The following is a 27,278-nucleotide window of genomic DNA, read 5'->3' on the forward strand; positions in this document are numbered from 1 at the left end:
ACCCTCAAACCGTTTTAATTAGACAATCCTTCTCCAGAACTGATGGTTCTGTTTCCTTCTCCAATTCTCTCCCTGAAATGTTTATTGAAAATTAGGATTGGCATCAGAAAATTGTAAGGGAGAAGATTATGTGGCATGTAAATCCTGTGAAGTATTTAGTGGGGAGAAATTTCAGTGTCCTGTTGCGTTATAACCAGGTGTGTTACTTTCTTTAACATCACTGTCGTGTTGTTTGTACTCTGCCAAAGCCCCCAAGTGGCCACATAAATCATAGATGATCAAATCAAACTGTGAGGAGTTTTTAAGTTTTGCTGTTAGTTTGAAGAATTCAACCTCCAGAAACAAGTGAAAAATCTGCATAGGATAGAAGGAGAAAATAAATTATTACTTTTGGTCATTGCTGATGTATCTGAGTCACAGTTTTACTGATTCCTTAGAATCAATACTCATGTGCAATTTACATAATGTGTAAAAGCAACTGAGCATGACCTTCTTAAATAAAGTCATTTAAATTGGCTGCCAGCTGCTATATAAACTCTACCTTGACTTGTAGCTTGGCCTGAGCAATTGGACTCCTCCAGGAAGAGACAAACACCAAACTATCCATGGAACAGCCAGCGGATCTGGAAAAAAAAAAAAAAAAAAAAAAGTAATGCTTTAAATTGTGATTGGCTCTCATAAACACACAAACTTTCATTCCCACCTGGCCGTTTCTTGTCTGAGGGCGTTCAGGAAGGTATCAGGGTGGAAGAGCTCTGACAGATCAAGGATGTCAGAGAGGAGAGCCTGTCTGGTCGCACGTTCCACCCAACTCTGTGTAAAAGATATACCAAGAGGCACACAGATCTAGAAATCTTTTGAAAAATAAACAGACTCAGATAATATATAATTCCAGCATTACAACAATTTTGTTCAAGTCAGAAAAAAAATTACAGGTGATTTTAAGATGAGAATATTTATAATATACTTATACCAATGAAATTGCTTGACTCAAAAAAAAAAATACCACTGAACAAGTTTAACGGTATTATTTGGCCATAAAAATGTTAAAAATGAGCTAATCTGCAACCTGACAATCCATGTCTGAGTCAGACAGTACATCAGAAATTTAAATTAATAAAATTGAATGTTTAATAAAAATGTATGATTAATAAACTACTCCAACTTTCCTTGAATTTTGTATCACCACACAACAAGCTAAAGGTTATTGTGTTATCACAAACACAATAACCCACTAATGAGAATATAATGCACAACTAGAAATATTAACCTGCTTTTAATCAAAATAATCATTTTTTTTATTTTTAGCAATCAATGTCATGTGACAGTCATCCCCAGAAAGAAAGAAAATAGGTAGGCATTTCAATTTGCATCGCTACGGCAGGACCCAGTAAGCATAGCACTCAGGGAGCTACAGACAGGCAGAGTAGAAATTGTTTGTACAAAAAAATACATAAATGGAGAGAAAGGGATTGAAGGAAAAAGAGAAATAACCAGTATGTTGTGAATATTTGCATAGCCAGAGATAAGAGCCAGAGATAAGAGGCCAATGAGCTTCATCCATGATGGTGATCTAGGGCATCAGATCAGCATCTGCTTCGATTAGATAAGCAGCTTCCTTCTGTGTCACTGCGAAAACCATTTAGTTTTGTCCCCAGGACAACTCATCGGGTAGAACATTGTCCTGCTTTTTTGCATCTTTTTTTAGTTACATTCATGTTTTGGGGAAAATACTGCAAAACTTCAGAAGTGAAGTCACTTGAGCGCATCTTTTATTCTTAGAGCAAAGCATCTTTTCATTCATGCATGGACAACAAAAGCAGAAAGATTTAAGAATCAATGTCTACTCTCTCTTCCTTTAAACGATTGTGTTTAAGCAACTGCATTGGCTTCATCATGGAGTTTAAATCAGGCATAAAAAAATCCAACATGAAGAACAGCGAGCGTATAGACACTGTGTTCGAATCAGGGCTGTGAGAATGACCTATTCAGTGTGGTACGCTTCTTACAATAACTTCTCCACCTTACATTTTCCCCGAAAACAGTGCAAAGCAATATATCAGAGTGGACGCTCTTTGCTTGTTGAAGATATTTCAGAAGCAGATCTCCCTCACCTTCAACTTACAGAATTACAAAGATGCACAAACTCAAGTTTTCTTACATTCAGCACCAGCAAATATCTGTGTATGTGTGCCCCTCTGTTTACAATTTTAAGCATACTGAGCAAATCAGACTCAGCACAAAAATTGCTAGAAATGTGTAGACCTGTAATTTCTAGAGAGATTCTGCAACAACAGGGAGAAGATCAAAGGAAGATTGAAAATATCACATCAAAGTTGTGATTTGTCTAAATTAAAGATTAGTAGATCAGGGCTCTATAAAAAAAAACAGACAGTAGGTTTTTGTCACAAATTCTCTTATTGGTACAGCTCTAACTTCAAGGAATATGTGCTAAAGCTTGGCAGTGTGTGCTAATTTTTTTCTTCTGAAAAAAAATTATTGATACTTGGGACATTTTAAAAACATGGCATTTACGCAGTTATACAGAGAATCCTTTTCTTTTTTCTTTAAAATAAAATTATACACAGGTTACTTGGGGTGGAGTTAAAACATCTGAGCTTGCTTATTGCCAAGGTTGACTCCTATGTCTGGGGACACTCTGCTGCTGGCTATTGGTTCTTTAGCAGCTCTGGAAGGCTCTGCCTTGATTAGCTGGGAGAATACAGAAAAGCTGCTAACGCAGTTATCACTCAGCACTGATGAGCTGAAAGAGACAGTGAAGGACACTGCAGCCTCCAGACAGACACACATGAAGACAGATAGAGTTCAGGTAGACAGTGAGGCTAGAATAAAGGATTAAAAAAAGAGAAGCGTCAGGAAGACATATGCACAGAGAAGGACAAGCAGGCCTGCAAACAGGAACGAGCACAATGCTTTGCGATGCGCTCCAATAATGAAATGCATCCACACAGAAATGAATTGTTTTCAGACGCCTGAGTGTCTGTGTGTGTAGTAGTCTGTTGGAGCATATTGAGGTAGGCGTGCAGTCAGACACAGCTGAGAGGAGAACCCTTATTTTCCGTCGCTGACCTAAGAGTGAGACTTCCTACAGCATTCTGCTTTCAGATAATGTAGAAAACTGTGAAATAATTTCTCCGGTGTACTAATTAATAAGCACATCTATAAATCAGACTTTAAAACCCTCATCCACAGCATTTTTGGATGAATGAAAAATAAAATACAAAAGCATGTGATGTAAGAAACTTTAAATGCTTTATAAAAAGCTTGCAGTTTCTAAGAGAGCATTCATTCCATGTATGCACACTGTCGCCCTACCTGTGTGGCGAGAGCTCGAGTTACAACAGCTCTGAGGTACTGCATGGGCTCCTCTGGTCCTTCCCACTTATTCTGCCATGTTATAGGACACTGGCGCATTGGTGAACACATAGAGAAAGACAGAAAATTAGACCTTAGATGATATAATGCAGAAATCTCCCCACATTAAAAACATAATAATAATGCACCTCAATTAATCATCAACTCAAGTCATATCAAGTTCATGATGTGTATACATAATGCATGAGACATTCTATTAAAATATAATATATTTTAATCATACTGCTAAAGCAGAGTTTAAAATGTTGCTGCATCATGATTATGACATTATTAGATAATAACTCAATAATTTCCTTTCAATGTGTGACTTGAAAAGCAGTGTAAAGGCACAGACAGATGTAACTGTTGTCATGTTGGTTGATAAGCAAGCAGTCCTTGAGTTAATGTTACTTCTTATTACACTGGTTGAGACCACTCATTTGCAAAAACCATTGAAGAAGCCGCAGCTACTTTTACATTAGTGTAGCAGCATTGTGGGTACTCATCACAAAAAGAAACAGTGACAGTGTCAGACAAGTTGGTTTGGAAGCACTGTGAGTACCAGGTTAGCTAACTGTTTACTGCTGACGGTATAAAAGTTGGCATCTCATTTGTAGGTTCCAAGCTGCACGAAATTAAAGGGTATCTTTAATAAGTATGGGAGGTATTCAGATATCTCTTCTTCAGAAGCTAAAATACTAAACTAAAATATTCTAAATGAACACAGATTAAGAAAATAATAAAAAAAAAAAACAGTTTGAGATTTGAGACCTTTCTTCTCTGATATAGAAAACGATTAAACTGTTCTACAGACTAAAATATTCTACAATGTTCACATTTTTAATTAAAGAGTTAGTGACTTGATTCCATTTCCATCTATTTAAACTAAATGAGAAACAACATTTATGTCTCAAACAGCTAAAGCATCCTGCAGTACTTACTGTAAACTAAGAAAAGCAAAGAAATGCCTGACACTTATACAAATATATAAAACAATTATGAGACTAAAGATTGTGAATTTGGAATAATCCAAGGATCAATATCATAAACTAATTAAGATGACACTTTGAAAGTAGAAGCTAACATTTAGTCTGTGTCATGTTTAAGGTACAGCAAGGGATTTAAAAATGTTCTACAGTCATTCATCATTTTGAAAGGAGAACCATGCCAAAAAACAACAATAACCAAAAAAAGGGTGGTACAAACTAAATTGTTTGATAATTTGATGAATAATTTTTTAACTTATTCAAGAACCTAAGTTTGCCCAGAAAATATTGATATTCTTGTAATTACAGCTGGTACTGAAAAGCTCAAAGATGCTAAATACTGCTTAACTTCTAATAAAGAAATGTCTGACCAGAATCACATCTTCATATTAATGATCTTTACCCTAACTAAAGGCAGTGCAGATATTTATTTCTGTTTTGCAGTACTGCTTACCACTCTCCTCTGATGGGTATCTTGGCCACTTTCCAAGCAACTAATTATGTTTTACTGCACAGCTGAGCAGAGGGGCAGTGGAGCTGATCTCTCACAGCTATTCATACCATACTTTTACATTATTACAACCCCAAACGGTCCATTTTCCAAATAGATAAATCACCTCTCCCGCTCATTCTGATCCTCTTCCCCTAGTAGAAAATGGCCCAATCAGTGACGCCTGGTTGAAGCCGGTGATCTGACAGTTATGCATCATAATGTTTTCTGAAAAGTCTCCACAGTTCATTTACAAACAGGCTTTCTGACGCAGTGGCAACCACCATCTGATAACTAGATACATATTTGATGTAACTAGGCATTTTTGAAGTATTAGTTGAGAAAGTACTGCTTCATGTCTTTTAGCTCAGAATGTCATAAAAACCAAACAAACTCATTTTGTTTGGTTTTATCAGTAACCTTAACTTAAACGGTTCTGAGAAAAACAAGCCATGCAGAGGCACCAAAGTCAGCATAGCTATAAAACAATTATTTGCATTGGGTGACTTCATTTCACTGTGTCACTGTGTGTCCTCTTTGTACTGCTGGAGGAACATTGGCTTACAACAGTGATGTCTAATGCATTGCCAAATGTGGCTACAAAAGTCATCAGATGTTTGATAAAAAAAAAAAAAAAACTGGCAGCAAATAAATGTAGTTTTCATCTAAAATGCCCGGGCCTGGCAATTCAGAAAAGCATAATCAAAGATGAAAGTCACTGCTGTTCCTCTGAAGCTTTAGAAACCCTTTTTTTGACACCTCTCACTATGTGTTTGATACAGTGACATGTACATGTACACAAATCAGTCATGAGTTTTTTATTTGCCATGGAAAAATGCATACCCCTTCTGATTAATAAAACAAAACACTTAAAATTACCCAATAGTGTCTTGTAATAGGAACATCGGCGGGAGACTTTTGAACTTTTGTGGGTTTTCAGTTTAAGTAGAGTTTGACACAAATCTCATTAGAATTTTGGGCACTTGACCTTCTGGTGACTCGTTGTGCTCTGGCTGAAGACTTGTACATATGAGCAGATTAGTACAGGGGTCTCAAACTTTTAGATGAGAGCTTAGTCCTACATACCTGATGAATCAAAAATATGTCTTAACTATGCATCAAATCTCTACAAAGTTCTAAAAAATTAGAGTGAGGTCTGCTGAAGCAGAAACAAGGCTAAAATTTGAGGATGCTGGTCCTTGGGGAGGAGCGTTTAAGACCACTGCTTTCATTTTCTCAAAAACTGTTAGGATAAGTGTTGTCAAAATGTGACTGATCGATGTAGATATCACAAAACAGGCTTAGCCAGCAAACAGGGTAATGCTACTTTAACCATCAGTGCTCATAAATGTGCAGCTTAGCTATACAAACTTACTACCTGAGAAATACCTGATGTTAACAAACTGTTCTTTATCCACTGCAATCTGTCCAGCCACCAGAATATAAACAGTAAATAAATAGTTAACTTCCATTTGGAAATGTTTTAACGCAAAAGCTGTTATGAAGTTGGTTCTGGTCTTGCCATGCATGCTGACATTTTGAAAAACAGCTGTTCTGTAGGTTTGTACATGAGAAAATGGAAACAGAAATTTTGTGGAACACCAAGCAATGTCCTCATATATCCAGCAAGTCAAATTGAGTATCTACATTAAAAAGCAAGTGTGTAACACTATTTTTATATCATTGCTGCAATGTTTGAGAAGCCTTTGAGTCAATTCTGTTGCAGTGAGGCACATGTGAGGTACATCTTGGCTTGTGAAAGCCGTGATCAAAAATGACTGCAGCATGAGGACACGTCCAAAAAAATCTGGGACAGTCTGGTCAAATTGTGTGCTAAAGTAAGCCCCTTTCAAAAAGCACTGTGACATAAAGACGCACTTATGCTGGCTCCATGTGTTGTGTGAAAAGATCAAGGTGCAAGGGGGGAGTTGAAGTCGACCTATCACTACTTCACACCTCAAATTTACCTAGCAAGAAGTCACAGCTGTGTACCAGCTGGCTTCTAAAATGGTAGCTTGTCGTTGCAGCTCCACAGTGTGACAGTGTTTACAGAGACTATGTGGCCAGCTGGGTTGGGATTCAAAGCAAAAACACAGATAGCATCTCTGTGTACTGCATGTTTGACACACAGTTTCTTTTCATTAAACAGACACTGGAGAAATCATGATGAACAGCATAGAAGCAAATGTGTAGTAAAGCAATGCCAGAGTTTTAATTTCCAACCGATTAATCAATCAATCAACCAATCAATCCCCTACGACATTGTGTCTTCTTGCTTCTTGAAATGATAGGCAGACACGCAGCAGTGTGGGTACAGATCCCGTGGAAGATCTTTTCACTCCTACTCAATTATTTCTCCATTAACAAGAGTGATTAACATCGATATTACTCACAATTACGTTTTCATAACCATTTCCTGACTATTTTGATAATGACAAAGAGGTACCATACATTATGCTACATAAGGCCAGACAAAACAGTGACACTTATTGTGGCATAAATTATATGATTTCAAACATTAGCAATGGTGCAAACAAAAATTGTGCAAAATTAGATCTACTTAAAACCTTGAAACAGAAACAATGTCCAAATAAAAACAAATCAAATATGGTGTTGAATCATTTGAGTCATTTATTAAATCATAAGTTCACCATATAATTTTTTGTTTTTAGGTTTGCCACTTCTTTTTATTTTTTATCTTCTTATACAATATACTGTATCTGTATTTGGGATCTACATTGGATGTTCAAAAGGTGGAAATTTAATTGAAAAAATTAAATGTCAAAAAATAAATAAAATAAATGAAAAAAACAACAGGTATACAGGTCCATGTGATCACTAAAACCACAGAAAAAGTTCAACAACTGTGCAAGGCTTGTATTCTAAATCTTAATCTAGGGATCTTTAAAAAATGTTTGGAATAAAATGCACTTGAGAACTTACTTTAGAAATTTTTAGATGTCTTTAGAGCTAGACTTCGAAGTTTAAAAACAATCATGTTGACAGATGAGTTCAGATTTAAATCCTTCTAGTTAGAAATATGTTGGGATGTCTTATGCTGTCCTATGAGACATGGGGTGGCGACCACTAATTTCAGACCTTTAACCCTGTTTACAACAGGAGGGATACACCAGATAGACCAATGAACACAATGATCTATTTATTCCACTCTTGACAAATTCTTAAATTTCTCATATTCAGAGTATGTATCCCAATTAGCTATAAAAACTATAACATTTATTTTCATCTGCTTCCTTTATTTTGTGGTGAACATTGTTATAGCTGATCATGTCCCTTTTGTTCACTTTTGGTAGATGTAATCAATTATTTAAAAACTAAAACAATTATTCTGAGTTATTTTGCACACATGCAAAATTATGGCTAATTTGTCAGTGGTACAATTTTATCCTAATTTTAAAAACATGGCCTAATTTAGGATTATAGGGACATAAATCATAGAAAAAACAGTAGAAGGGTAATAGATTGAAGCAGGGAAAGATAGAAAGCATTATGAAGTTGCTGTAAACTAGAGAATGATAAAGTAGAAATGGTTGGGGGTAGAGATGAACTTAATACCTGCTGATTATTACAAAAAAAGAGAGGAGAAATGTAGTGAACAAGGGTTTTGGCCCAAGGCTTCACTCAGGGGATTATAAACACAAAAGAAATGAGATGGGAACTGGGCGTCTGTTCCCTTCCACATGATCTTTTCCCTTTTGTCCTCAATTCAGCCTTAAGATATACACAGATACAGATTGTGTTTGTAAGATATCTACATGTCAGAGCAGTATACTCTGTTCTGTATGCTACCATGGTCTTGATTTCTCCACAAAGTTTTTTGCAATAACTCTAAAACAATTCAGGGAAAGGAGGGTGTTATGATATACAACAGTGGAGGAAGACACATATATATAAATATTTAAAAGTAATGTCTAAATCTTTCTGTGGAAAACATGTTAAATCTCAGTGATTTATTTTTTCAGCAAGTGAAAGGGAACTCCTTCAGGGAAAATGTGAGGCAGCATCTTATTACTGGCCATTTTATAATCACCAAGAAAAACAAAATCTGTACCTGAATAGACAATTTCTCAGCAAGACTAAACTAGTTTTATAGTTGGTGGTCTTACTTTATGTCACCTCTGTGTATCTCAGTGTAACCCCTTCTGGGAATCTTTTTCTTACCTCTTGATTTAGCAAGGCAGTGGCCAGTTTCTGAACCTCAGGGGTTAACAGTTGGGTTCCTCTGATGACCTTACTCAGTGCAGCGAGAGACTGGTGAATACTCTGTGACAAAAAGAACATTTTAAATACAGGACATCCTGTCCTTAACACAAACTGTACAGCTGCTCACCAAAAGTTTTACTCTAGATACATTGCCCATAATAACTGTGCACAGCATAACAGACTTCTTTTTGATTTTCACTCAGTTAGATTTCTTTTTAAACTTGAATTTGAAAAATGTTTTACATGAGAAAAATGAACTGAGTCAACTTTTAAAGACACAGAAGGTCCTTTTCATAGCTTAGTAAAAAACAGCTTTCTTGTACTGTGCTTTGCTTCATACAGAGGGTCTGGGGTCTCGCCTATTGAGAAATAACTGCTTCCTGAAGGCTGAGGCTCTGCTGATGTTTTAAATGTTACCCAATCACTAGTGTTTGGCTGCGTCTGTGAAATGTGCCAGCTTGATGCCATGAAGCTTACAAGAAACGGTGTGCACAGTTAACAACCATTCTCTTCTGCAAAAACGAGAAGTGCTGAGTCGAACGAGACAGGCGTTAGTGTTAATTCAATATTTGGAAGAATGGCCAACGTGGACTGAATGGCTTCATTCAGTTCCTCTCCTGCTATTGCTGAAACTACAGGCACACTACCATTCTAAAATGGTGCATAAAGTCAATGACATCTTTCACAACTTATGCTTCTGTTCGCTGATAGGCCCAGTAGAAATCCAAGTAAATGGAAGAAATCCCAGCATGTTTAAATGAACAGCAACGTCACAGTACCTTGTCATTTTTGGCCATTTTTAGGTGATGTCTTTGCGAGAGCTCTGTATAATGCCTAAGCTATTACTATTACTGTTTGTAAAACCTAACCAGCTTAATGTTCTCAAAAACTTCGCACTTTGGTGTCCATACTTTCTGTTCACTACTGTTTTCCAGCAAACCTCTGTGGCTTTTACAGATCGCTGTAATTATATTAGTAATCAGTTAAACAAAGTCAAATAACTTAATAGGTGACTTCTGATGACAACTGTCTTTAGTGCATTATGTGGAGGTATCAAAGTAAAGTGGAGTGAATACAAATGCAAGTCACACTTGTCAGATTTCAATTTAAAAATAATTGAAAACCATGTATATGAATTGTGTATGTATGTGTAGCTGCAACATGAAAAAATGTTGAAAAGTTCAAGCGTTATGAATGCTTTTGTAAGGCACTGTATGTGAGGCAAAGCTTGCCAATCAATAATTGATTTAAAAGTTTATTGTGTCAATGGCATTTATGTTGAAACCCTGTGCTCTTTAATGAAATCCTTTTCACAAACATACGCAATACACACATAAATCACCATTTAAACAGAATGAGGAAGTAGTTTTGTCACAGACACACACCTGGACCAGGCGGATGGCATTAAACTGCTCCAGAGCAATAAACGATAGGATTGGTGACTTCTGGCCTTCTGTAGGTGGCTCAACCTTCTGATGGATCAGCGTAGAGCCCTGATAGAAAGCAGACAAAGACACCATCAGCTTTCAGAACTGCATGGTATACATCAAGAACAAAACATTTTTCTGCAGTGCAGTTAGACTAAGAGTATGTGCATCACTGGTAAAACACCAGATGTAAACATTTAAAAATAACAAATCTAATGCATAGAATAAAGAAGATATGAGATGAGTAAATGAGGCAACAAACTGAGATGTTTAGATTTATTTTAATGAGGAAGTATTATATGTTTTCCAGACACATGGTGCCATTTTATAGCACAATCAAGTAACTATGTTAACCTTAGTTAACATATTTAAAAGTGCTACAAATCTCAAATATGACATAAAATAAATTTGACATAGTAATGTAATGATTTGAAAGTGGGCCTTTGTCTCTTTAAAAACTCCAGTTCTTTCTCAAACTCCACCTTTCTCAAAGTTCTTTTTATTGAGAAGTAGCTCAGTACCACCAGGTGTTTGCCAATAATTGCTGACTAGTCTGAAGGAGCTGAGCGTCAGAGTTGTGGGGGAGCGATTCTCTGAGAAGCAGAAGTTCGGAAGCTAGAAGCTGCGCCTCGAAGGCGGGGCTAGTTCCACCCAGGTGTTTTCCACTGCTGATGGGTTCCATGGAAAGGTGTTCAAGCATGTTTGAAAAAACTTCTCAAACATTCTTGAAAGAATCAAGGCAACACTCCAGGTAAGTCTTTGATGAGGGAATGACATTATGACATGATGTAAAGTTTAACAACACCAATTTTACATGATGCCACCACTTTAATGAAGAGTGCACACTTCTTATATGTGATGTTCTGCACGTTTATTGTACAAACTCACAGCTAGCGCTGTGAGCTGCATGAATGTGGACGTTGAAGAGTGAGACGAAACAAAGCTGCGGTCCCACTGTGTGTTCAAAAATATAATCTAATAACCACATAAAACATTCTCAATTTTGTTTAGCTTCTCTCATTTCTCCCTCAACAACAAACATTTTAACAGTGAACAAATAGTTTGTATGCTCAAAAGTGCTTGTTTTACAAGATACACTTCAGCAGCAGACAGACATAATGAACTTAACAATGCAAGTCACACTCTGAGGCACATATGCTCTGATGGTCAAACACTGTAGGCCAACTCATGACTGATAAGCGGTTAACTGAACGCATACAGCAGCAGATTCAGAACTAAGTTTGTCAGTTCTGTAATGAATGAGTCAGAGATGCTCTGTTCCTCTGAAGGTAAAAACAACTCTGGTTAAAATGAACTAAGAGAGCAATGAGAAGCTGCGAGGCTGAGCAAAGTAAAGGAGCAAGGAGAGATGTGTGCTTTATAGTGCTGGAGTGAATAAAAGAAGCAGAGCAAGAGGACGGGAATATGGAAGCTAAATTATTTAATATAAAGGTACGCGTCCGTTTGACTTAAAAAAGAAAAAGGTGCCTGTCTCCTAGCAACACGAGCGCTGGCTGACTGGGCAATCTAGGATCTATTATACTGTGACTGTCGCTGACGACTAATTTACAATTATCTCTTGGCTACTTGCTTTGATATTAGCGCCGCCGCAAAATGCTGGGGAATTCACACATTTTCTATTATCGCACGCTGCACTCTCCAATACAGAGAAATCACAGATATTTTAAAATACCGAAGCAGAATTACAACGTTCCTGCTGTTTGCTTTAATAAGAAGTCTGCACTAAAACCAATATGAAATTCAGAAAACCAAAAATAATTTAAAAGGATAAACTGACCTGGTTCAGTTTCTTCCATAAGTTGAGAACAGGTGAAAGTCCGTTTGACCACAGCTCCCGATCAAATTTGGAGCCTGTTGCCACTGAGCGGCTGAGCACACGCAATTGTGAAATTACCTACAAAAAAGCATTAAAAAGTCAAGCAAATGTGCAAACAGGGATATTTTCATTTATGTGTCTCTAATAAGTGTGTTTCATGTAAAACTGAATTACATGCAACCTTTTGAAACCTTTTTTTGGATTTTACAAAAGACCTGACAAAGGACAATTTGTATTGGAAATGGAGGCCTAGACATAAGTAAACTGGGCATTGGTGACGATCTATTCTGTAGAAATTTTGCAGGACTGGGAAAAATCCTTTTTGTTCCTTTTAAGCTGTAGTGTACGTACCAGGATAGCTTCTTAGCTGTCATTTCTTTCAACAGAAAGTATATGTCATAATCTGGCAATTAAGTTGACAAAAACTGACATTAATTTACCTGGCAGCTAAAATACTGAGGAAAATTATTAATCAGCGACAGTAAACTAAAGGAAAGCTAACTTTCACTTCAGCCACTGTGACCTGAGCTCGGTCAGTCCCACAAGAGTTTGACTTTAATTTTTTAACGGCATGCTCTAAAATTACCGCATGTGCGTGTGGGTGTGTGAGGTGAGTTGCATAGCCCACAGACAGCAACATTGGTCCTTTGGGGAGTAGAGAGAGTATATTAGTGGAAAAGAGAGAATTAAAAAGAGAACGCATGAAAGTGTTAGTGACAGATGACAGCAGGAGGGGAGACAGTATCATATGTGGAGGACAGGTGAAGAAAGAAATTCAGGAACACACACATACACACAAGCAGATCTTGTGTGTATGCACAAGTAGCACTTACAAGGACCTTGTAAGTGCTACACGAATTAAACTGGTGATCACCAGACAAAGACAGAAGATAACTACAAATAAACAAGGATGCACAAGAACTAAATTAGTCTATTCTTTTTAGGGATGCAAACATTCAAGTTATGATTAATTGTTTATTAGATTAAAATTAGTTCCACTTCTATTTACTCGTAAACTTAGACCACCATGTTGAGAGGAAACTGGAGAAGCTGGTGGGACAAAATATCTGTTGGTAAAAAAAGAAAAAAAAACTGGACAAGAGACTGTAGTGAGTGTATCAATGTAACACTGATGAAATGTAGAGTTATTTTACTGCACTTTGAAGCTGCCAAGATTTCAAGTATGTACTTGGCATTGATTTTATTAACTTTAATGATACGCTGGACCGGATCTTGTGAGAGAGTCTAAATATAAAACTTGTATCAGTATCAGGTAACAAAAAAAAAAAAAAAACTGATTTGGACATCCTTGATACATCACAGTAAAAAATAGTAGGTGTAAATTTATATCTGCCTACCCTACTTGTAATTTTCCAGGGCTAGACATGTGAAGACAGTGAGTTTACCCTGATCAAGGAGACATACTACTCAGTTCATCAGAAACTAGCTACACACCTTCCGGTTTCCATTTTTGTGGAGAAGAGTTCATGATGCAACAGAATATATTTGCCCTGAGGACACCTCAAAGGTATGCAAAAACAACTCAAAGATCAAAGTTGACCATGAAAAGTTGACTTTTACATACTTTCCTTTTTGGGCCCCAGACCTCAGCCCCACTGAACTTCTATGAGGAAACCTTAGAGGCAAGAAAGCCAAGCACTTCTGACATCAAAAGAAGCTCATTGAAATACTGACAAGTAATGTTGTAATAGAAAATCTAATTTCAGAAAAAGCCTCTTAACTTGTGGTTAGATTTTGGATCCCTGTGTGTAAAGATCCATATACTTTATTTCTATTGAAAACTATAAAGATCTACACCGTTAAGTGTCTTCAGGAAAGGTGTGGTGCTGATGGGGATGTGTGAGCGAATGAAGAAGGAGGGGGCTGAATGGTGGTGTGTGAGTGAACCTGGGAGCTGATGATTCTCTGTGAGGATCGCTCTATGTTGGCAGGTAGACCGAAGAATGCAGGTCTGTCATCCTCTGGGAGATTCTCCACCACACTACGGTAATCCTGAGAGGACACATCATTTCACACACATAGCCATGGTATTGAAAGAGAAAGAAAAAACCTGCTGAGTTCCTATTATTATAAGTCATTTTCTTTAAACTTCGCTTAGCTTAAGCTAAATCTTGTAGAGTGCTGGTAAATTTGTTTTAATTATTTTATAATAAAGCATACAACTGCATTTTAAGTAATACGTTTGAGAAACAAAATTACTTAACAGTTTGTGATATGGCTTAGAAAAGCTAACAATATAGTTAGCTGATATAGTAATATTCTGTCTTACTCTTTAACAAAGAATAACACACTGTCCATACAAAAATATCAATGATTTTCTAAAATATAAATAAAAAAATACATGTCAAAACTTGGGAGTAGCTAAAAAATTATATTCTTTATTATATCTGTTAACCTCTGTTAATGTCACCATTAATTAGAGTTCCTATGGCTGTGTTCACTAGTATTTTTTATTTAATTTTTTTTTTCACATCTTATTTTACATCTTATTCTGTAGTATTAACAAATTTTGTGTAGCTGCAGACTAATACATGAATTACGTGTGCATGGATTTCAGAAATTTTTTGGAAAAGAATAAAAAAGAAAGTTATTCCTGCAGAAGCAAGGACAGAAAGGAAAAGCTATGTTTTATTATTTTTAGAGTTGCCATAATCCCTTCATATATAGCATGATTATAAATCTGAGCTGCAGTCATCAGAGAAAAAGTCAAGCAGATTAGTTTAAAAAGCTTAAGAGTCTATATTGGAACAAGTCAAATGGTGCTAGTACTTCAAAATATCTGCAACAGCCATCTGATCACTTTAAATCTCTGTGGCTACTGTCAGATATTGTTGCCTCGCAAGATGCAACTAACCCAAACAAAGAGGAAGAAATTAGAAGATGGGAACTGTGCTTTTATAAGGAAGCTTTATTGAAAACTTTGCATGTTTGCAAAATCTTGCAGTGGGAATTAATGCTTTATTCTATTATCACAGTACAGCTGTTGGTGAAAGGAACTGCTTTGTATCTATAACCTGAAATTTATATGTGGATAACAATATTAAACGACTACCAAAGGGTTCCGATATTAAGTCAGAACAATCATTAGGTTAACATGTGTTTTTTTGCTCGCTTGGGAAGCAATTTTAAAATTTAGCTGTCCCTTCCACAAAAATCATACCATGCTGCATTAATTGTATTCAGTCACACACTCCAAGCACTAAACTACTTATTACTGCAGTGTTAAATTTGTTTGTATCATCTGTGTCATTTTAGCAACTTACCATGATGGAGCAGGAGTTTGGGAGACTGATTTGAGATGGAAAAATGCGGCCTTTACTCCTCCTTTGTCCACCAGAGTGGGTGGATGAAAGGAGTCTTGCAGAGAAGAACTGTTCAAGGTAAGAGCGCAAGATGCGGAGATCAGAGGGGTTGTCTATTCGTCCACCATAGATGGCGCTCTCCAACAGGCCATGGACAAACTCCCATTGGAAAATTTTACCACCTTTGACATCAAGAATATAAACAGAAAAATGTAAGCTATAAAAATGTGGAGTGAGTTCACTCAAATGGAAAACAACCCTGCCTGGGTTGCATTGTTCCCAAATAATTTGTTCAAAAGAACATTTTGTGGGAATAAAGTGAACAGAGCCACTTCATTTGTTGGAACAGCGCACACTGTGATTTGCTCATTGATTGTATTACACAGTGAATGAGGGCTGTAAAATTTAGAAAGGTGTCCAAATGGCTAAAATCATACTAAGAAAAGCCAAGAACACTGCTTGGTTGTAGTTCAGCTAAAAAAGGTCTTAAAGGTCAGATGAGCTCCAACGTTAAAACAAATATCCATCAAATCTGTTTTAGATAAAAGCCCAATGACCCGAGATCATAAAGTGAAACTGCAAGATTCACTTTTTAACCCATTGAGGACACATCCCATTGTAAAGAGCATTATTCAGTTCATACTTTTGGTTAAAGCATCTGTTAAAATGATGAAGTTCAAACCTATCACCCACTAAACAGACTAAACTCAGGAATAAATTCTATTAAAAAAAAGATGAAAACATGATGTATTTGAATGCTGCACTTTAACACTATTAAATCTATTAAATGACCATACATCTGCCTGTGAAGTCACATTCAATGAGGATACATGTGGTTCAAGGAATTATGTATATTTTCAGCCTTGCAGCTATTTGTTGGAGACATTTTCTAATTTCTGAGACAGCTAGTTTCTGATTACAAATTTGTAAAAAACACTTTGAATAAAGGTGTGGCAAAAAAAATTCTTTACAAATTCTTTCCATTTACCATGAAAGGCAAGTTGATTCATATTTGCCATCCACGTGTGATATTTTCAACAAATACTCATTTATGAGGAGTCTTCATATTTTCCAGTTATTCATTTTCTGCAGATACCTACAGCTGTCCAGTGTGCAAAGCCCCTACCTTCAAAGAGCCTGTCGATGATCTCAAAGCCAGCACGGAGGTCAGAGAGGGAAAACTCATAGAATTTTGTCCATCCCTGAAAGTAAAACACTTTCACATTGCAAGAACTTAAAGCTGAAAAGATAAAATATAAATTGTGTTTTTTTATTTGGAACTGGATACTCATACATATAGTGCTATTATGTTTCACTGCCTCTAATTTGTGAGACAATTATTTATAAATATTGCAAGATTTACTTTGGCATGACCTGTTAAACATACCATTCTTAATCATCATTTTAAAAACCAAACTCAACACACAGTTGCAAAAAGTAGCACAAGTTAAATATCTGTTAAATATGTGAATATCTGGAAATACATTTCACTTGGATCCAAACATCAATTAGCTGAGCTTGTGGAACATCAAGTTCTATCACGTCTATCACATTTGAGTATAATTTATGATTCACCCCTGAAATCCATCTTGTTTTACTAACAAACGACAAAGAAGAGTCGTACAAAAGAACAACTGCTGCTCATCTGTGAACTACATCCCATGCGCATGGTTTATTTTGGTATTTTGAACTTTGATTCAAGTAAAGCCAGTAGTCTATGTTTTAGTATTGGACTGGGACGACTTTTTGCACAAACTTCTGATGACATAAAAACAGGAATATGCTACACTGTGTTCTGAAGTATTGAGAAGTAAAGGTGAGTTTCAGGGTTGAACAGTCAAGGACCAATCTCAGCCAACTCAGATGATCAGGCATAAGAACATGCTTAGACAAAAAAAGCAATTACTTAGTGCTGATCATTTCAGAAAATCAACAGAGATGTTAAAATGTAACGGAGTGTGAGGGCGCTCTCAGGTTGCATTTATGTGTTTAATGCACTTCACAGCGATTCCGTCAGCAGATGTAATCTGTTTACTGATGCTGTAGTTGGAAAGGCAGTGGAGCAAACCTTTGAGAGTACTTTTAATAACTCTGTGAATGATGAAGTGTACACTGTTTTACAATAATTTTGAGCTTCAGTTTACATTCATTTGAAGTGATGGGACTAGTCTGTATCACATTTGATAAATGTGCTCACAGTTGCATTAATTCTGTTTATATATCACTGGCTGCTTATTTATTTGACTGGTAAAGATATAGATACCTCAATAAGGGTATCTATATCAAGAAACTTATCTCCACTTTTTATACCTTTTATTGTTTCAGTAAAACTTTCGTTTGATATGAAGTGTTTTCTGCACAATTTTATTAGAAGAAGAAATATGGAACAAAGGATGAAAAGCAGACAGGGAAATAAATAAATAAAAGTGTAAGTGCATTTGAATAATTAGAGGGTTATTCTGGAACAGGATGATAGGAACTGAGATACATTTCAGGAGAATGCAACAAGAACATAAAAAAATAAGTTTAGTAAAGTGACAAATATCAAAATAAAATTAAATATGGATAATAATGAAGGCTAAATGCAAGTTGTAGAACACAATGATTACTTCACACAATAATATACAAGAATAAAGGCTAAAAATGTGATGTAAAATTATATATATATAAGAGAGAGACAGAGAGAGAGAAAGAGAGAGAGAGATTAGAACAGTGGTTTCTCAGAAAACATAAAAATTATATAATATCTATGTGAAGGGAGGGTCTTGTAGATTCTGGCCTGGTGCTTCTTAAATTACTGTACTTTCTTTTTATTTTATTTTTTGTCACAAAATGTCATTATTGATACTTGCTCAACTACCATCACTTGCCATCAAGTGACTGCATTTTTACAGCATGTACCTTCTGAAAATCCCTTGACAATTTCTGACTTTATGTAAGTTGGGGAACCAACATTTCCACTGTCTGACAACTCAGGGACCAAAAGCATTAATTCAGTTGTATTGATCCATTAGTCTACCTGCAGCATGAACGAAAAGTATGAGGTCAACAAGCTGCTCTAAATTCTTAAAGTGGGCGCAGTTTTAAATTGTGTGGTGTGCCGTCTGGCCAGCAGACAGCCTTTCTATAAAAGCTTATACATTCATACACAAGGCCATATACAGAGAAACATTCCCCGAAGCCTGAGGCCCAGAACAACGTTAAATACGATTACAGAAGTCAGTGAGGAAAACAAAACTGACCTCTGGGTCTTTAACTATTTAGCGTAAGTGCTTGTGGGACGGACAATATGTGTAAATGAAAGAAGATTTAATTCCTAAATTAAATCTAAGTGTGGGATAATTAAGATATTTGCAAAGGCTGTGGACATTTATGCAACCAGGTGAAAAAATCTATTTCATTTTTATTTTGTAATTCCACCCTGGATTTATTTTCAGATGGAACGCACATACTAAAAACCAACAAAAAATTGTTTTAAATGATTCATCACAGTCTCGATTTGTTATGTCAGAAATGCCTGGCATTTTAACAAAAGAGGAAAGATTTTTTTTCTTTCCAATACATACTGCTGGGTTTGTGTGTTTTACCTGGGGGATGTAGTTCCGTCTCTCTTGACAGACAGCATGGAACCAAGCCAGACAGAACAGAGATTGGGCTCTGGCCAGATTGCCTCCTACACATAAAAAAATCATCAGCATCTCACAGTCAAAACAAATACAATGCCCAGTCATATCTACCCAAATTTTAACAATCAAGTTGTTATATTGTTGCAGAGTGTATTGTATAACAAAAGGGCAGGCACTGTTCTGTGGTTACATAACAACAAAACATAAGAAGGGACACAAAGAGTATGGCTTTGACTAGCTGGATTACTGTTTAGTGCTGTTTAGTTTTTGCTTTGTATTATTTGAGAAGTGAAGTGAAGAGAGTGACGGACAGGAAACAACCTTTACTGATCTGCTCAGGAGTCCAGGACTCATATGTTCTCAGCAGATTCTTTTTCAGCCCTGGGGGAGCCTGCAGATGGCAAAAAAGCAATTAAATAACATAGTTACTGACAGAAAATACATTTTTCTTTACCTCATAATAAATACAATTCTGAGTTTCTACACAAATCAAATATTGGGACTATAATATGATATGACATAAAATAAGTGAAAACATACATATTTTTTCTGATTTGGTAACTGTAAAGAAAAGGCGAAACATAAACACAGAGGAAGACACATCCTCTGAACAAGGTCACTAAATAAGATACCAAAAGGGCTTAAAAATGTTTCTACTATCAACAGATACCCAGCTGTCATAGTAATTTGTTACCAACCATCAATTTTATCGAGATCAGAAAATAATACCAACATCAAGTGAAGCAATAAATATGCAAGGTTGTCACTGTTGGATGCCTCACAGTATTTACCACAGGGAGACCTGGAATGCAGAATCATTTTGGTTCTGTTTAAAACTAGGAGTTTTGATATTTGGCAGTTTATATTAACTGGCCATTAGAATGGGCTCTTTAAATGTTTGACGTATCTCCCAACAGTATGTTCAATTTATAACAAAAGTAGGGAGTACACAATGACATTTGTTCATGTATTATCATCCTTGTTGAGCATTTGGAGGTTGTGATAATACACACAAACACTAATGCGTCTACTAAATTTGCTAAGATTTGCTGGATATATTTTGTTAAGCCAGTAGGTTAACTGAGCGTCATCAGGTTGACCTCACATCTTGAAAAGCAACCTAATACCACAAAGCTTGTAAATTCTGCAATGTCAATAAGCAGAATTTACAGTATTAATTTTAAGTTTTAAATGATAAGGCTGACGGCTGCCTTGCAGCCAAGAAACAATGTGTCTGATATGTTGGTTGGCAGTGAGATAAACTCAAAAATCTGTGCAAATATGTACTATGTCTGTAAGCTTGGCCATGAAATACTAGGAGCTTGCCTGAGGAAATAGAAAGTGGTCTGACTTATAAAGAGAAAGCAGACAGACAGAGGCTGTTGGTGCAGCATGCTTGGCTGCTGAAGCAGCTAACCCCATGAGCATGGCTCCCATCAACAACACACTGAGCACTAAAGCATGCATCACATACAAGCTGTGCAATTCTGCATATCCCTACACAGTATAAACAGCAGAAGAGAGACATGTGAATGCTGTTCACATTTCAATCTGGAGGATGCGTGGAGACATATTAGCATAGATACATAGAAACTGACACAGAAAATTGTCTGGATTGTCACCAACCTCATAAGTGATCTTAAGGCTGGATTGCAGTAAAATTGGGGGAAATCTTGGGTGGACTTCTGCTGTCAGCCAAAGACGGAAGTTTGCTTTAGGATGCAGGACATTTAGTTCCTGTGAAGGGAAATGAGAGGAGAAATTAGATAAATTTAAGACACCAAGAGCTCAGAGAGACTATTGCTAGACTGTGTTCTCTCAGTTTGGATTTACATCCTTACTTGGCAAGCTGGACCAGCAGCGAATTACTCTCACAAAATAACTGAAGGGATATTGGTGTCCAATTAACATGTCTTTCATGCATGTAGAAATGGCTTAAAACTCTGTTCCCTGAGACTTTTTGTTGGAAGTGTTACATGACTATGGAGTGGTAGGGATGAGCCTACTAAATAAACTTTGTTAAGAGCAGCAAAACCTAAACTAATTTTCGGAAACAAGACATGCGCTCCACGAGCTTGATTAATAGCTAGTAAATTAAAAACAAAATCAGTTTTAAGTTGTCATTAGAGAACTACATTTTAATTTTCTCTTTTTAGATTTAAACAAAAGAAAAACCCTTCAATATTTTAGGAGTAGAATGAGAGTATATTTCATAAATATTCATATATGTGGAAGTACCATTAGTCATTTTGTGATATTTATTTCAAGACATAATGCTCTTTTGGATATTGTTTTTGTGTCAGAATTATTAAGAATGATAGTCTTAAGGAACCACATATGGTTCTGGAACAACAGGTCTGCATAGCCTTGAGGATTCAGTCCTTACATAACCAAAGCAAGAGCTGTTCCTTTATCCTTGACATAAAGTAAAACTTGTTATCAGTGTGGGCTGGACTTTGTCGGAGCTGTCCCTTGTTTATGATTCTTTTTGTGCTGTTCATGGTCATGATATAATGTTGTGGATGTGGAGACGAGCGAGTCTACTTTAGGAACCTCATGGTCTCATCTCTCCCTAATCCAGATGATGTGGTTCTGTTGGCATCTTCGGGCCATCAAGTTCTGCTTGTTCTGTATGTGTACAAATTAATAGAGGGATTGGGGTTTCATCTGAAATAATGCAGGTTGAGAACACAGTTGAGTGAAAAGCAAAGAACTTGACTTCCACATCCATCAATGTTTCAACCCCCATCTATGGTCACGAATGGAAGAGCAACTCCAGATAGATAGAATGAGCTTCCTAAAGGAGAGTCCAAGGAGGTGGACAGAGGATTCGGGGACGACCAGAATGAGCAGAAGTGTCACTGGGGATAGTGATTTCTGGACTGACCAGTTTCACAAAAGCAGAAGCCAAAGAATTAATAGATGGATGAATGGACTATACAGAGCACAGCTGATTTTATGTTGTAATTCTGTCAATTAGTTGCTTTGCATAAAATCTGATTGCCACTAAAAACCAAACATGGAGCTAAACAAACAGACAGGCAAGCAAATAAATAAATAAATGTGCTAACCATATTTTACTGTATAATTGTATATAATGAGAAAAAGAGCACTAACTTTTTTCACGAGAACACAACAAAGTAGAAGCTAATCATAACGAATTTTAATGACTTTCTTCATTTCTGCCATTCATCTTTTGTCTCCACTGATTCTAATCTCTTTAAAGCCTTGAACTGTGACTAATTCTCCACAATTACAAAACATTCACCTACTTTTATACATAATTTCTATCACACTTTCCTCTCTTTTCACAGTCTTCATTGTTGTCCTTGAGTTTTCTGCGTTTTTTTTTCCTTCAAACTTCACTTTCAGCCATCCCTCACATCCCCCACCTCTCTCTGTGTTACTCAAAGGCGGTTAAAAATAGCCTCCTGGCAGCTCAGGGTCTTGTGTCATCAGATTGGGTACTCGAACACAAGGGCACACACAATGAACTGTAATCAATGTGTTTCTGCATCATTTGGCGCCTAATTCATTCTTGTGGAAGCACACGTGATCACAGATAATCAAAGAACACGAGAAGTGACAGCCCTCAAAGGAAACTCTTCATACCCTTGTTGTACTTGCATGTGCGTTTTTCTGTGATTTGTTTTTAATCGCAATTCCACTTGAAGAAACAATGGCTGCGGCAAAAAATACAAGACGACAAAGAAAAAAGATGTATGAAGGGCAAATAGAGTTGGAAGTAAAAGTCAATCTCTTCTAGTATCTGGACATAAAAACGTGTAATTGCTAGAATTTATTCAAGCAGTTAAGAGACAGAAAGCCAAACCATTTAGCCAAAAATAGATAAGGATATATTTCAAGCCAACAGGCTTTGCAAATGCACACCAGAGATACAAATTATTACATGTAGAAACTCATGATAAGACTGTGACACCCTATTTGGAACAGTGATAAGAAACAAATCACCACATACTAAATGGTGATTGTCACTGCAACAAACACAGATCACTCATAATGTCACTGTAATTTAAAATACACAAACATTTACAAACAGACTGTTGGAAAGATCAGTTTGTTCTAAAACCTTCTAGGTCACAAACAACCTCATCTGCATAATCTAGTCAAGGATCAAATGTCCCTTGCTGGTGGGAGCCAGCTACAGATTGATCAAACACAAAGTAAGAGAGAGAGAGAGTGGGGTTATAAGTTTGACTTAGCATTTTCAATAGAAAACAAGCTTAAAGTGACTTAAGTTCAATATTAAGCCTAACGAGTGGGCTGAAATGAAAATATACCCTCGATTTGATAAGTTATAAGAGTTTTAAATATACAGAAGACTTCTATTAAATCCTTCAGTTTACGATACTTGCCTTCTGTTTGCAGGTTTATGAGGGGTGGTGAATTTAGTAATTAGTAATAGACTGGTGATTGTGTGCACAACCATCAGTCTATCAAGGGGCAACTATGAAAAAGAACATGTACAGAACATGTACAACCACAAAAGAACATGTACAGAAACAATAACAATGGGAAGTGGTGATTTATACATGCTGGAATCTTGATTTTCATGTGAAAAATGATTTCACAATATGCTTCTCAGACCATTGATAAAAAATAGAAATGAAAATGGTGACAAGAACAAATGAAGGACTAAAATCAAGAGGCAAGCCCTCTTCTAATATTCTCCGACATCAAATCAATAACAATCATATTTACTCAAGTGGAACGTTAAGAAAGCGAAATGGTCAACACTGATCTAAACAGTTCTCATCTAATACTGCGGAAAAGGTTCACAGAAGTCTGACAAAGGTGCTGTGCATTTCATAACTGCAGTCTGTCTTCTCTGATCTAATAAAGTGGGTCACAGTTTTTAACCCAATTGTTTGGTTAACGGTACTCAACTTAAGTTATGACCACATTAACCCAGTATTTGGATTACCAAAACAATTCAGTAGTGTTAGAGGTGTAGATAGAGAGAATAGGGATGTAAAAAAAAAGGAATGATTATGAGCAAATGAGAATGAGATGACATCTGTACTGTCAACTTAAATTATGAATACATACCATCTTTCCTCTTCCTGCTCTCGTTAATGAGCCAACTGCTAAAGAGAACGAGGTGAGCTCAACAAAGACAGATGGTGAAAAGATGCAAGATCATGAAGACATAGTAAGACTGACCAGAGGGACATAGATACTGAAATACAGAGAGATGCTCAAACATAATATTCCCATTGCAGATTTTCCCCTACAAAGAGCATCTCACTATTCATTACCCCTCATCTCTTCACTGCTTTGTTCCTTCTTTCTTCAACCTATTACCACTATTAATCATTTAGATTGTGTAGCTTTTTCATTTTAAGTTGATACCTCAGTTTTATGAGTGAATGTGCAAAAATGAGATGAGTAGTTTATGTCTTGCAATTGAAGAAATAAAATTGGCAATGAAAGTTGAAGAGTAACAAGTACAGAAGTGGAAGGAAGTGGATACAGAGGACGCACAAAGAGACAGAGAGGTGAGAAAGGTGAGATGGATGAATGAATGTAATAAGTCGTCTTTTAAGCCACCACATGAGAGCGTCCTGAACAGAAGGGGATCTCTGGTCCACACGCCCACATAGGCGAGAGCACACATAAATGCAATCATACAGACACACACAGACCAATTATGACCAACAGTTGTGTCTCCCAGTGAGAAATGACCTACTACTTTGATACAACATTAAAACAGAGCCCCAGGAAAACCAGGGAGCACAAACAAAATCTAAAAAATTGCAGGGAAAAGATAAATTCACCCAAAATTCAATATTTCCTCCCCCCGAAAAATAGACTCCAACCAATGTCATTCAAAAAACCCCACAAAACTACATGTATATCGTCGAAGGCAGGAAACACACACACACCTCCAAAGCCACTAATATGTCCTGACAGGTGGAATGCAAAATGTGCATGAGAAAGCAAAGGACAGAAGGTAATTTTAGATATGATAATTTGGGCAGGCAGCAGGATGCGCATGCAAGGATGTGTGTTTGTGCATGTGGCAGTGTACTATTACAGATAAACACTAATTAGCTGGGATGAAGCAAGGGACACATATGCAGCATTAGGACAAAACATCCTCCAGGCTATACTTTCCACTGACTTTTAACCCTAATCCCAACTAAAACAGGAAGCTTCGATGCCAGGACAGCCATCACTCTGGAAGACAAGAAATTGACTAGGCTATAGCTCTGTCCATATAGCAAACTGTTTTGGGGTCTAGCACTGAAATGATCCCATCACAAGATGGCTGACTTTTGCTGACTTCTGCAAATATCAGAGTTAAGGTACACTATATATCTATATTCTCTAAGGCACTATCTTGTTCTTGCACCAACAGCAATTCTGTGGTCTCCCTTTCTCATTAAATGAATTGAACAAATTCATTGCTGGTTTAGTGTTTGGACCAAAACAGTATAGACTAAAATCAGTGATTTCAGTCTGTCAGTTTAAAAATCTTCGACAAAGCTAGAAACCTACTCACTATACCAAAAGTCAGAAGCAAACATTCTGAAAAGCCTAAAGGTTTTATGCACCAAACAATTGTAATGAACTTCCTGTGCAATTCAGGACTGCAGCCATACTGAGCTCCTTTAAAACAAGGTTAAAACGTTTTTATTCTCTGTTGCCTGATCTTATTATTTTATTTTTAAATCTGTTTAATCTAAGTCTATTTTGATGTGTTTTATTTATGTTATTATTAATTCCAATTATGACAACATATACATAACTTCAAATTGACTTTGGCCAAAATATGCTATAAAGTTGCTTTACCTCAACTGCACATATGTGGAGACTTTTCTACAAAATCTAATAGTCCCTTGTTCTTTCATGTTTCTGAGCAGGGAACAGATTTCAGAATTAAGTAGACTTGTAATAAGCTGAATAGTCCAATGTGCCTTTTTTTTTTAATTGATGGCCTTCGAGAAATATATTTCTCTCTGAATTGGCTCCATAACAGATGGATTTTATGTCTTCAGTTCCACACTTCCTTTGAGAGGCAGGTTTGTCTAAACTCAGTAAATTGAAACAGAGTTTTCTCTCCATTCGTGTTGTGAACCAGTGCCATATTTTACTAAGCTTTGTTTCAGTTTACCACAACATTTTATTCAGTATACCACATTGATCTTATTGTGAAGAGTGAAAAAACAAACAAACAAACAAACCACAAAACACTTACATACATGTTTACATGTTAATATTACATAGCACAGACTGATCAAACTACTACCACTGAAGCTTCTCTCCCACAGACAGTGCGTTATAAAATATATATTTTATGTAAGTTTGCTACTATTTGCATGTATGTGTAGTGAAGAAAGCCTCCACTGCAAATTTACTCACTTCCTCCACAGTTGGTGTTGAGTACTGGGAGACTACATTATCTGCTTTCTGCAACTAAACAACAACTGATAATTATTTGAATTTTAATTGGGGTGCGTCAGGACAGGCTTGCTCAGGGCACCATTTCCACAAGAACCACAGTGCTTGAGTGTGATTATTCTAAAAAAAATAATAAAAATCTTTAATCAATTGACAGCACTAATACTGTCAGTGCTGTTATACATTCACAATAAAAACATTGGTTTTATGTGACTGCTAACTCTCACTCACTGATGATAGTGTTTGTTATTTCTGCCCTGAGTTGCATTAATTAAATATTTTTCATCTGACTGAATCGTAAAATGGTGACAGAAAAATCTGAAGGCCATCTGTCATTTTAACAAATTACAATTCACAACGCTGACCACGAGGTGCAGATATCCCAACATTCAACTCAGAGTACAGATAACTAACTCAATAAAAAAATTTCATCTGAGTATCAGCTCTGACCTGGATTCAATGCATCTCGCTATCCGTAAGCTGACAGAGCGCAGCAGGATTATGGACAGGAGTACGTCTGGTGCACCAGAAGGAGCACATATGTTGAGGGATTTCCTCCCGCTGC

At 36.6% G+C, this 27,278-nt stretch overlaps 1 protein-coding gene across 1 annotated transcript in view; it reads right to left on the reverse strand.

The window, feature by feature from the left end:
- Nucleotides 1-27,278, reverse strand: part of LOC129358785 (cytoplasmic dynein 2 heavy chain 1) — a 91,893-nt gene that overhangs the window by 2,492 nt on the left and 62,123 nt on the right. The window contains 12 exon segments of the mRNA XM_055027926.1: nucleotides 542-623; nucleotides 704-813; nucleotides 3,337-3,426; nucleotides 9,034-9,135; nucleotides 10,461-10,568; nucleotides 12,301-12,417; nucleotides 14,248-14,352; nucleotides 15,624-15,844; nucleotides 16,789-16,864; nucleotides 19,250-19,335; nucleotides 19,610-19,679; nucleotides 20,915-21,025. Coding sequence (XP_054883901.1) covers nucleotides 542-623; nucleotides 704-813; nucleotides 3,337-3,426; nucleotides 9,034-9,135; nucleotides 10,461-10,568; nucleotides 12,301-12,417; nucleotides 14,248-14,352; nucleotides 15,624-15,844; nucleotides 16,789-16,864; nucleotides 19,250-19,335; nucleotides 19,610-19,679; nucleotides 20,915-21,025 — 1,278 coding nt within the window.

The sequence above is a fragment of the Poeciliopsis prolifica genome, unplaced genomic scaffold (assembly GCF_027474105.1).
Source record: "Poeciliopsis prolifica strain line A6 unplaced genomic scaffold, Auburn_PproV2 SCAFFOLD004, whole genome shotgun sequence".
Taxonomy (NCBI): Eukaryota; Metazoa; Chordata; class Actinopteri; order Cyprinodontiformes; family Poeciliidae; genus Poeciliopsis; species Poeciliopsis prolifica.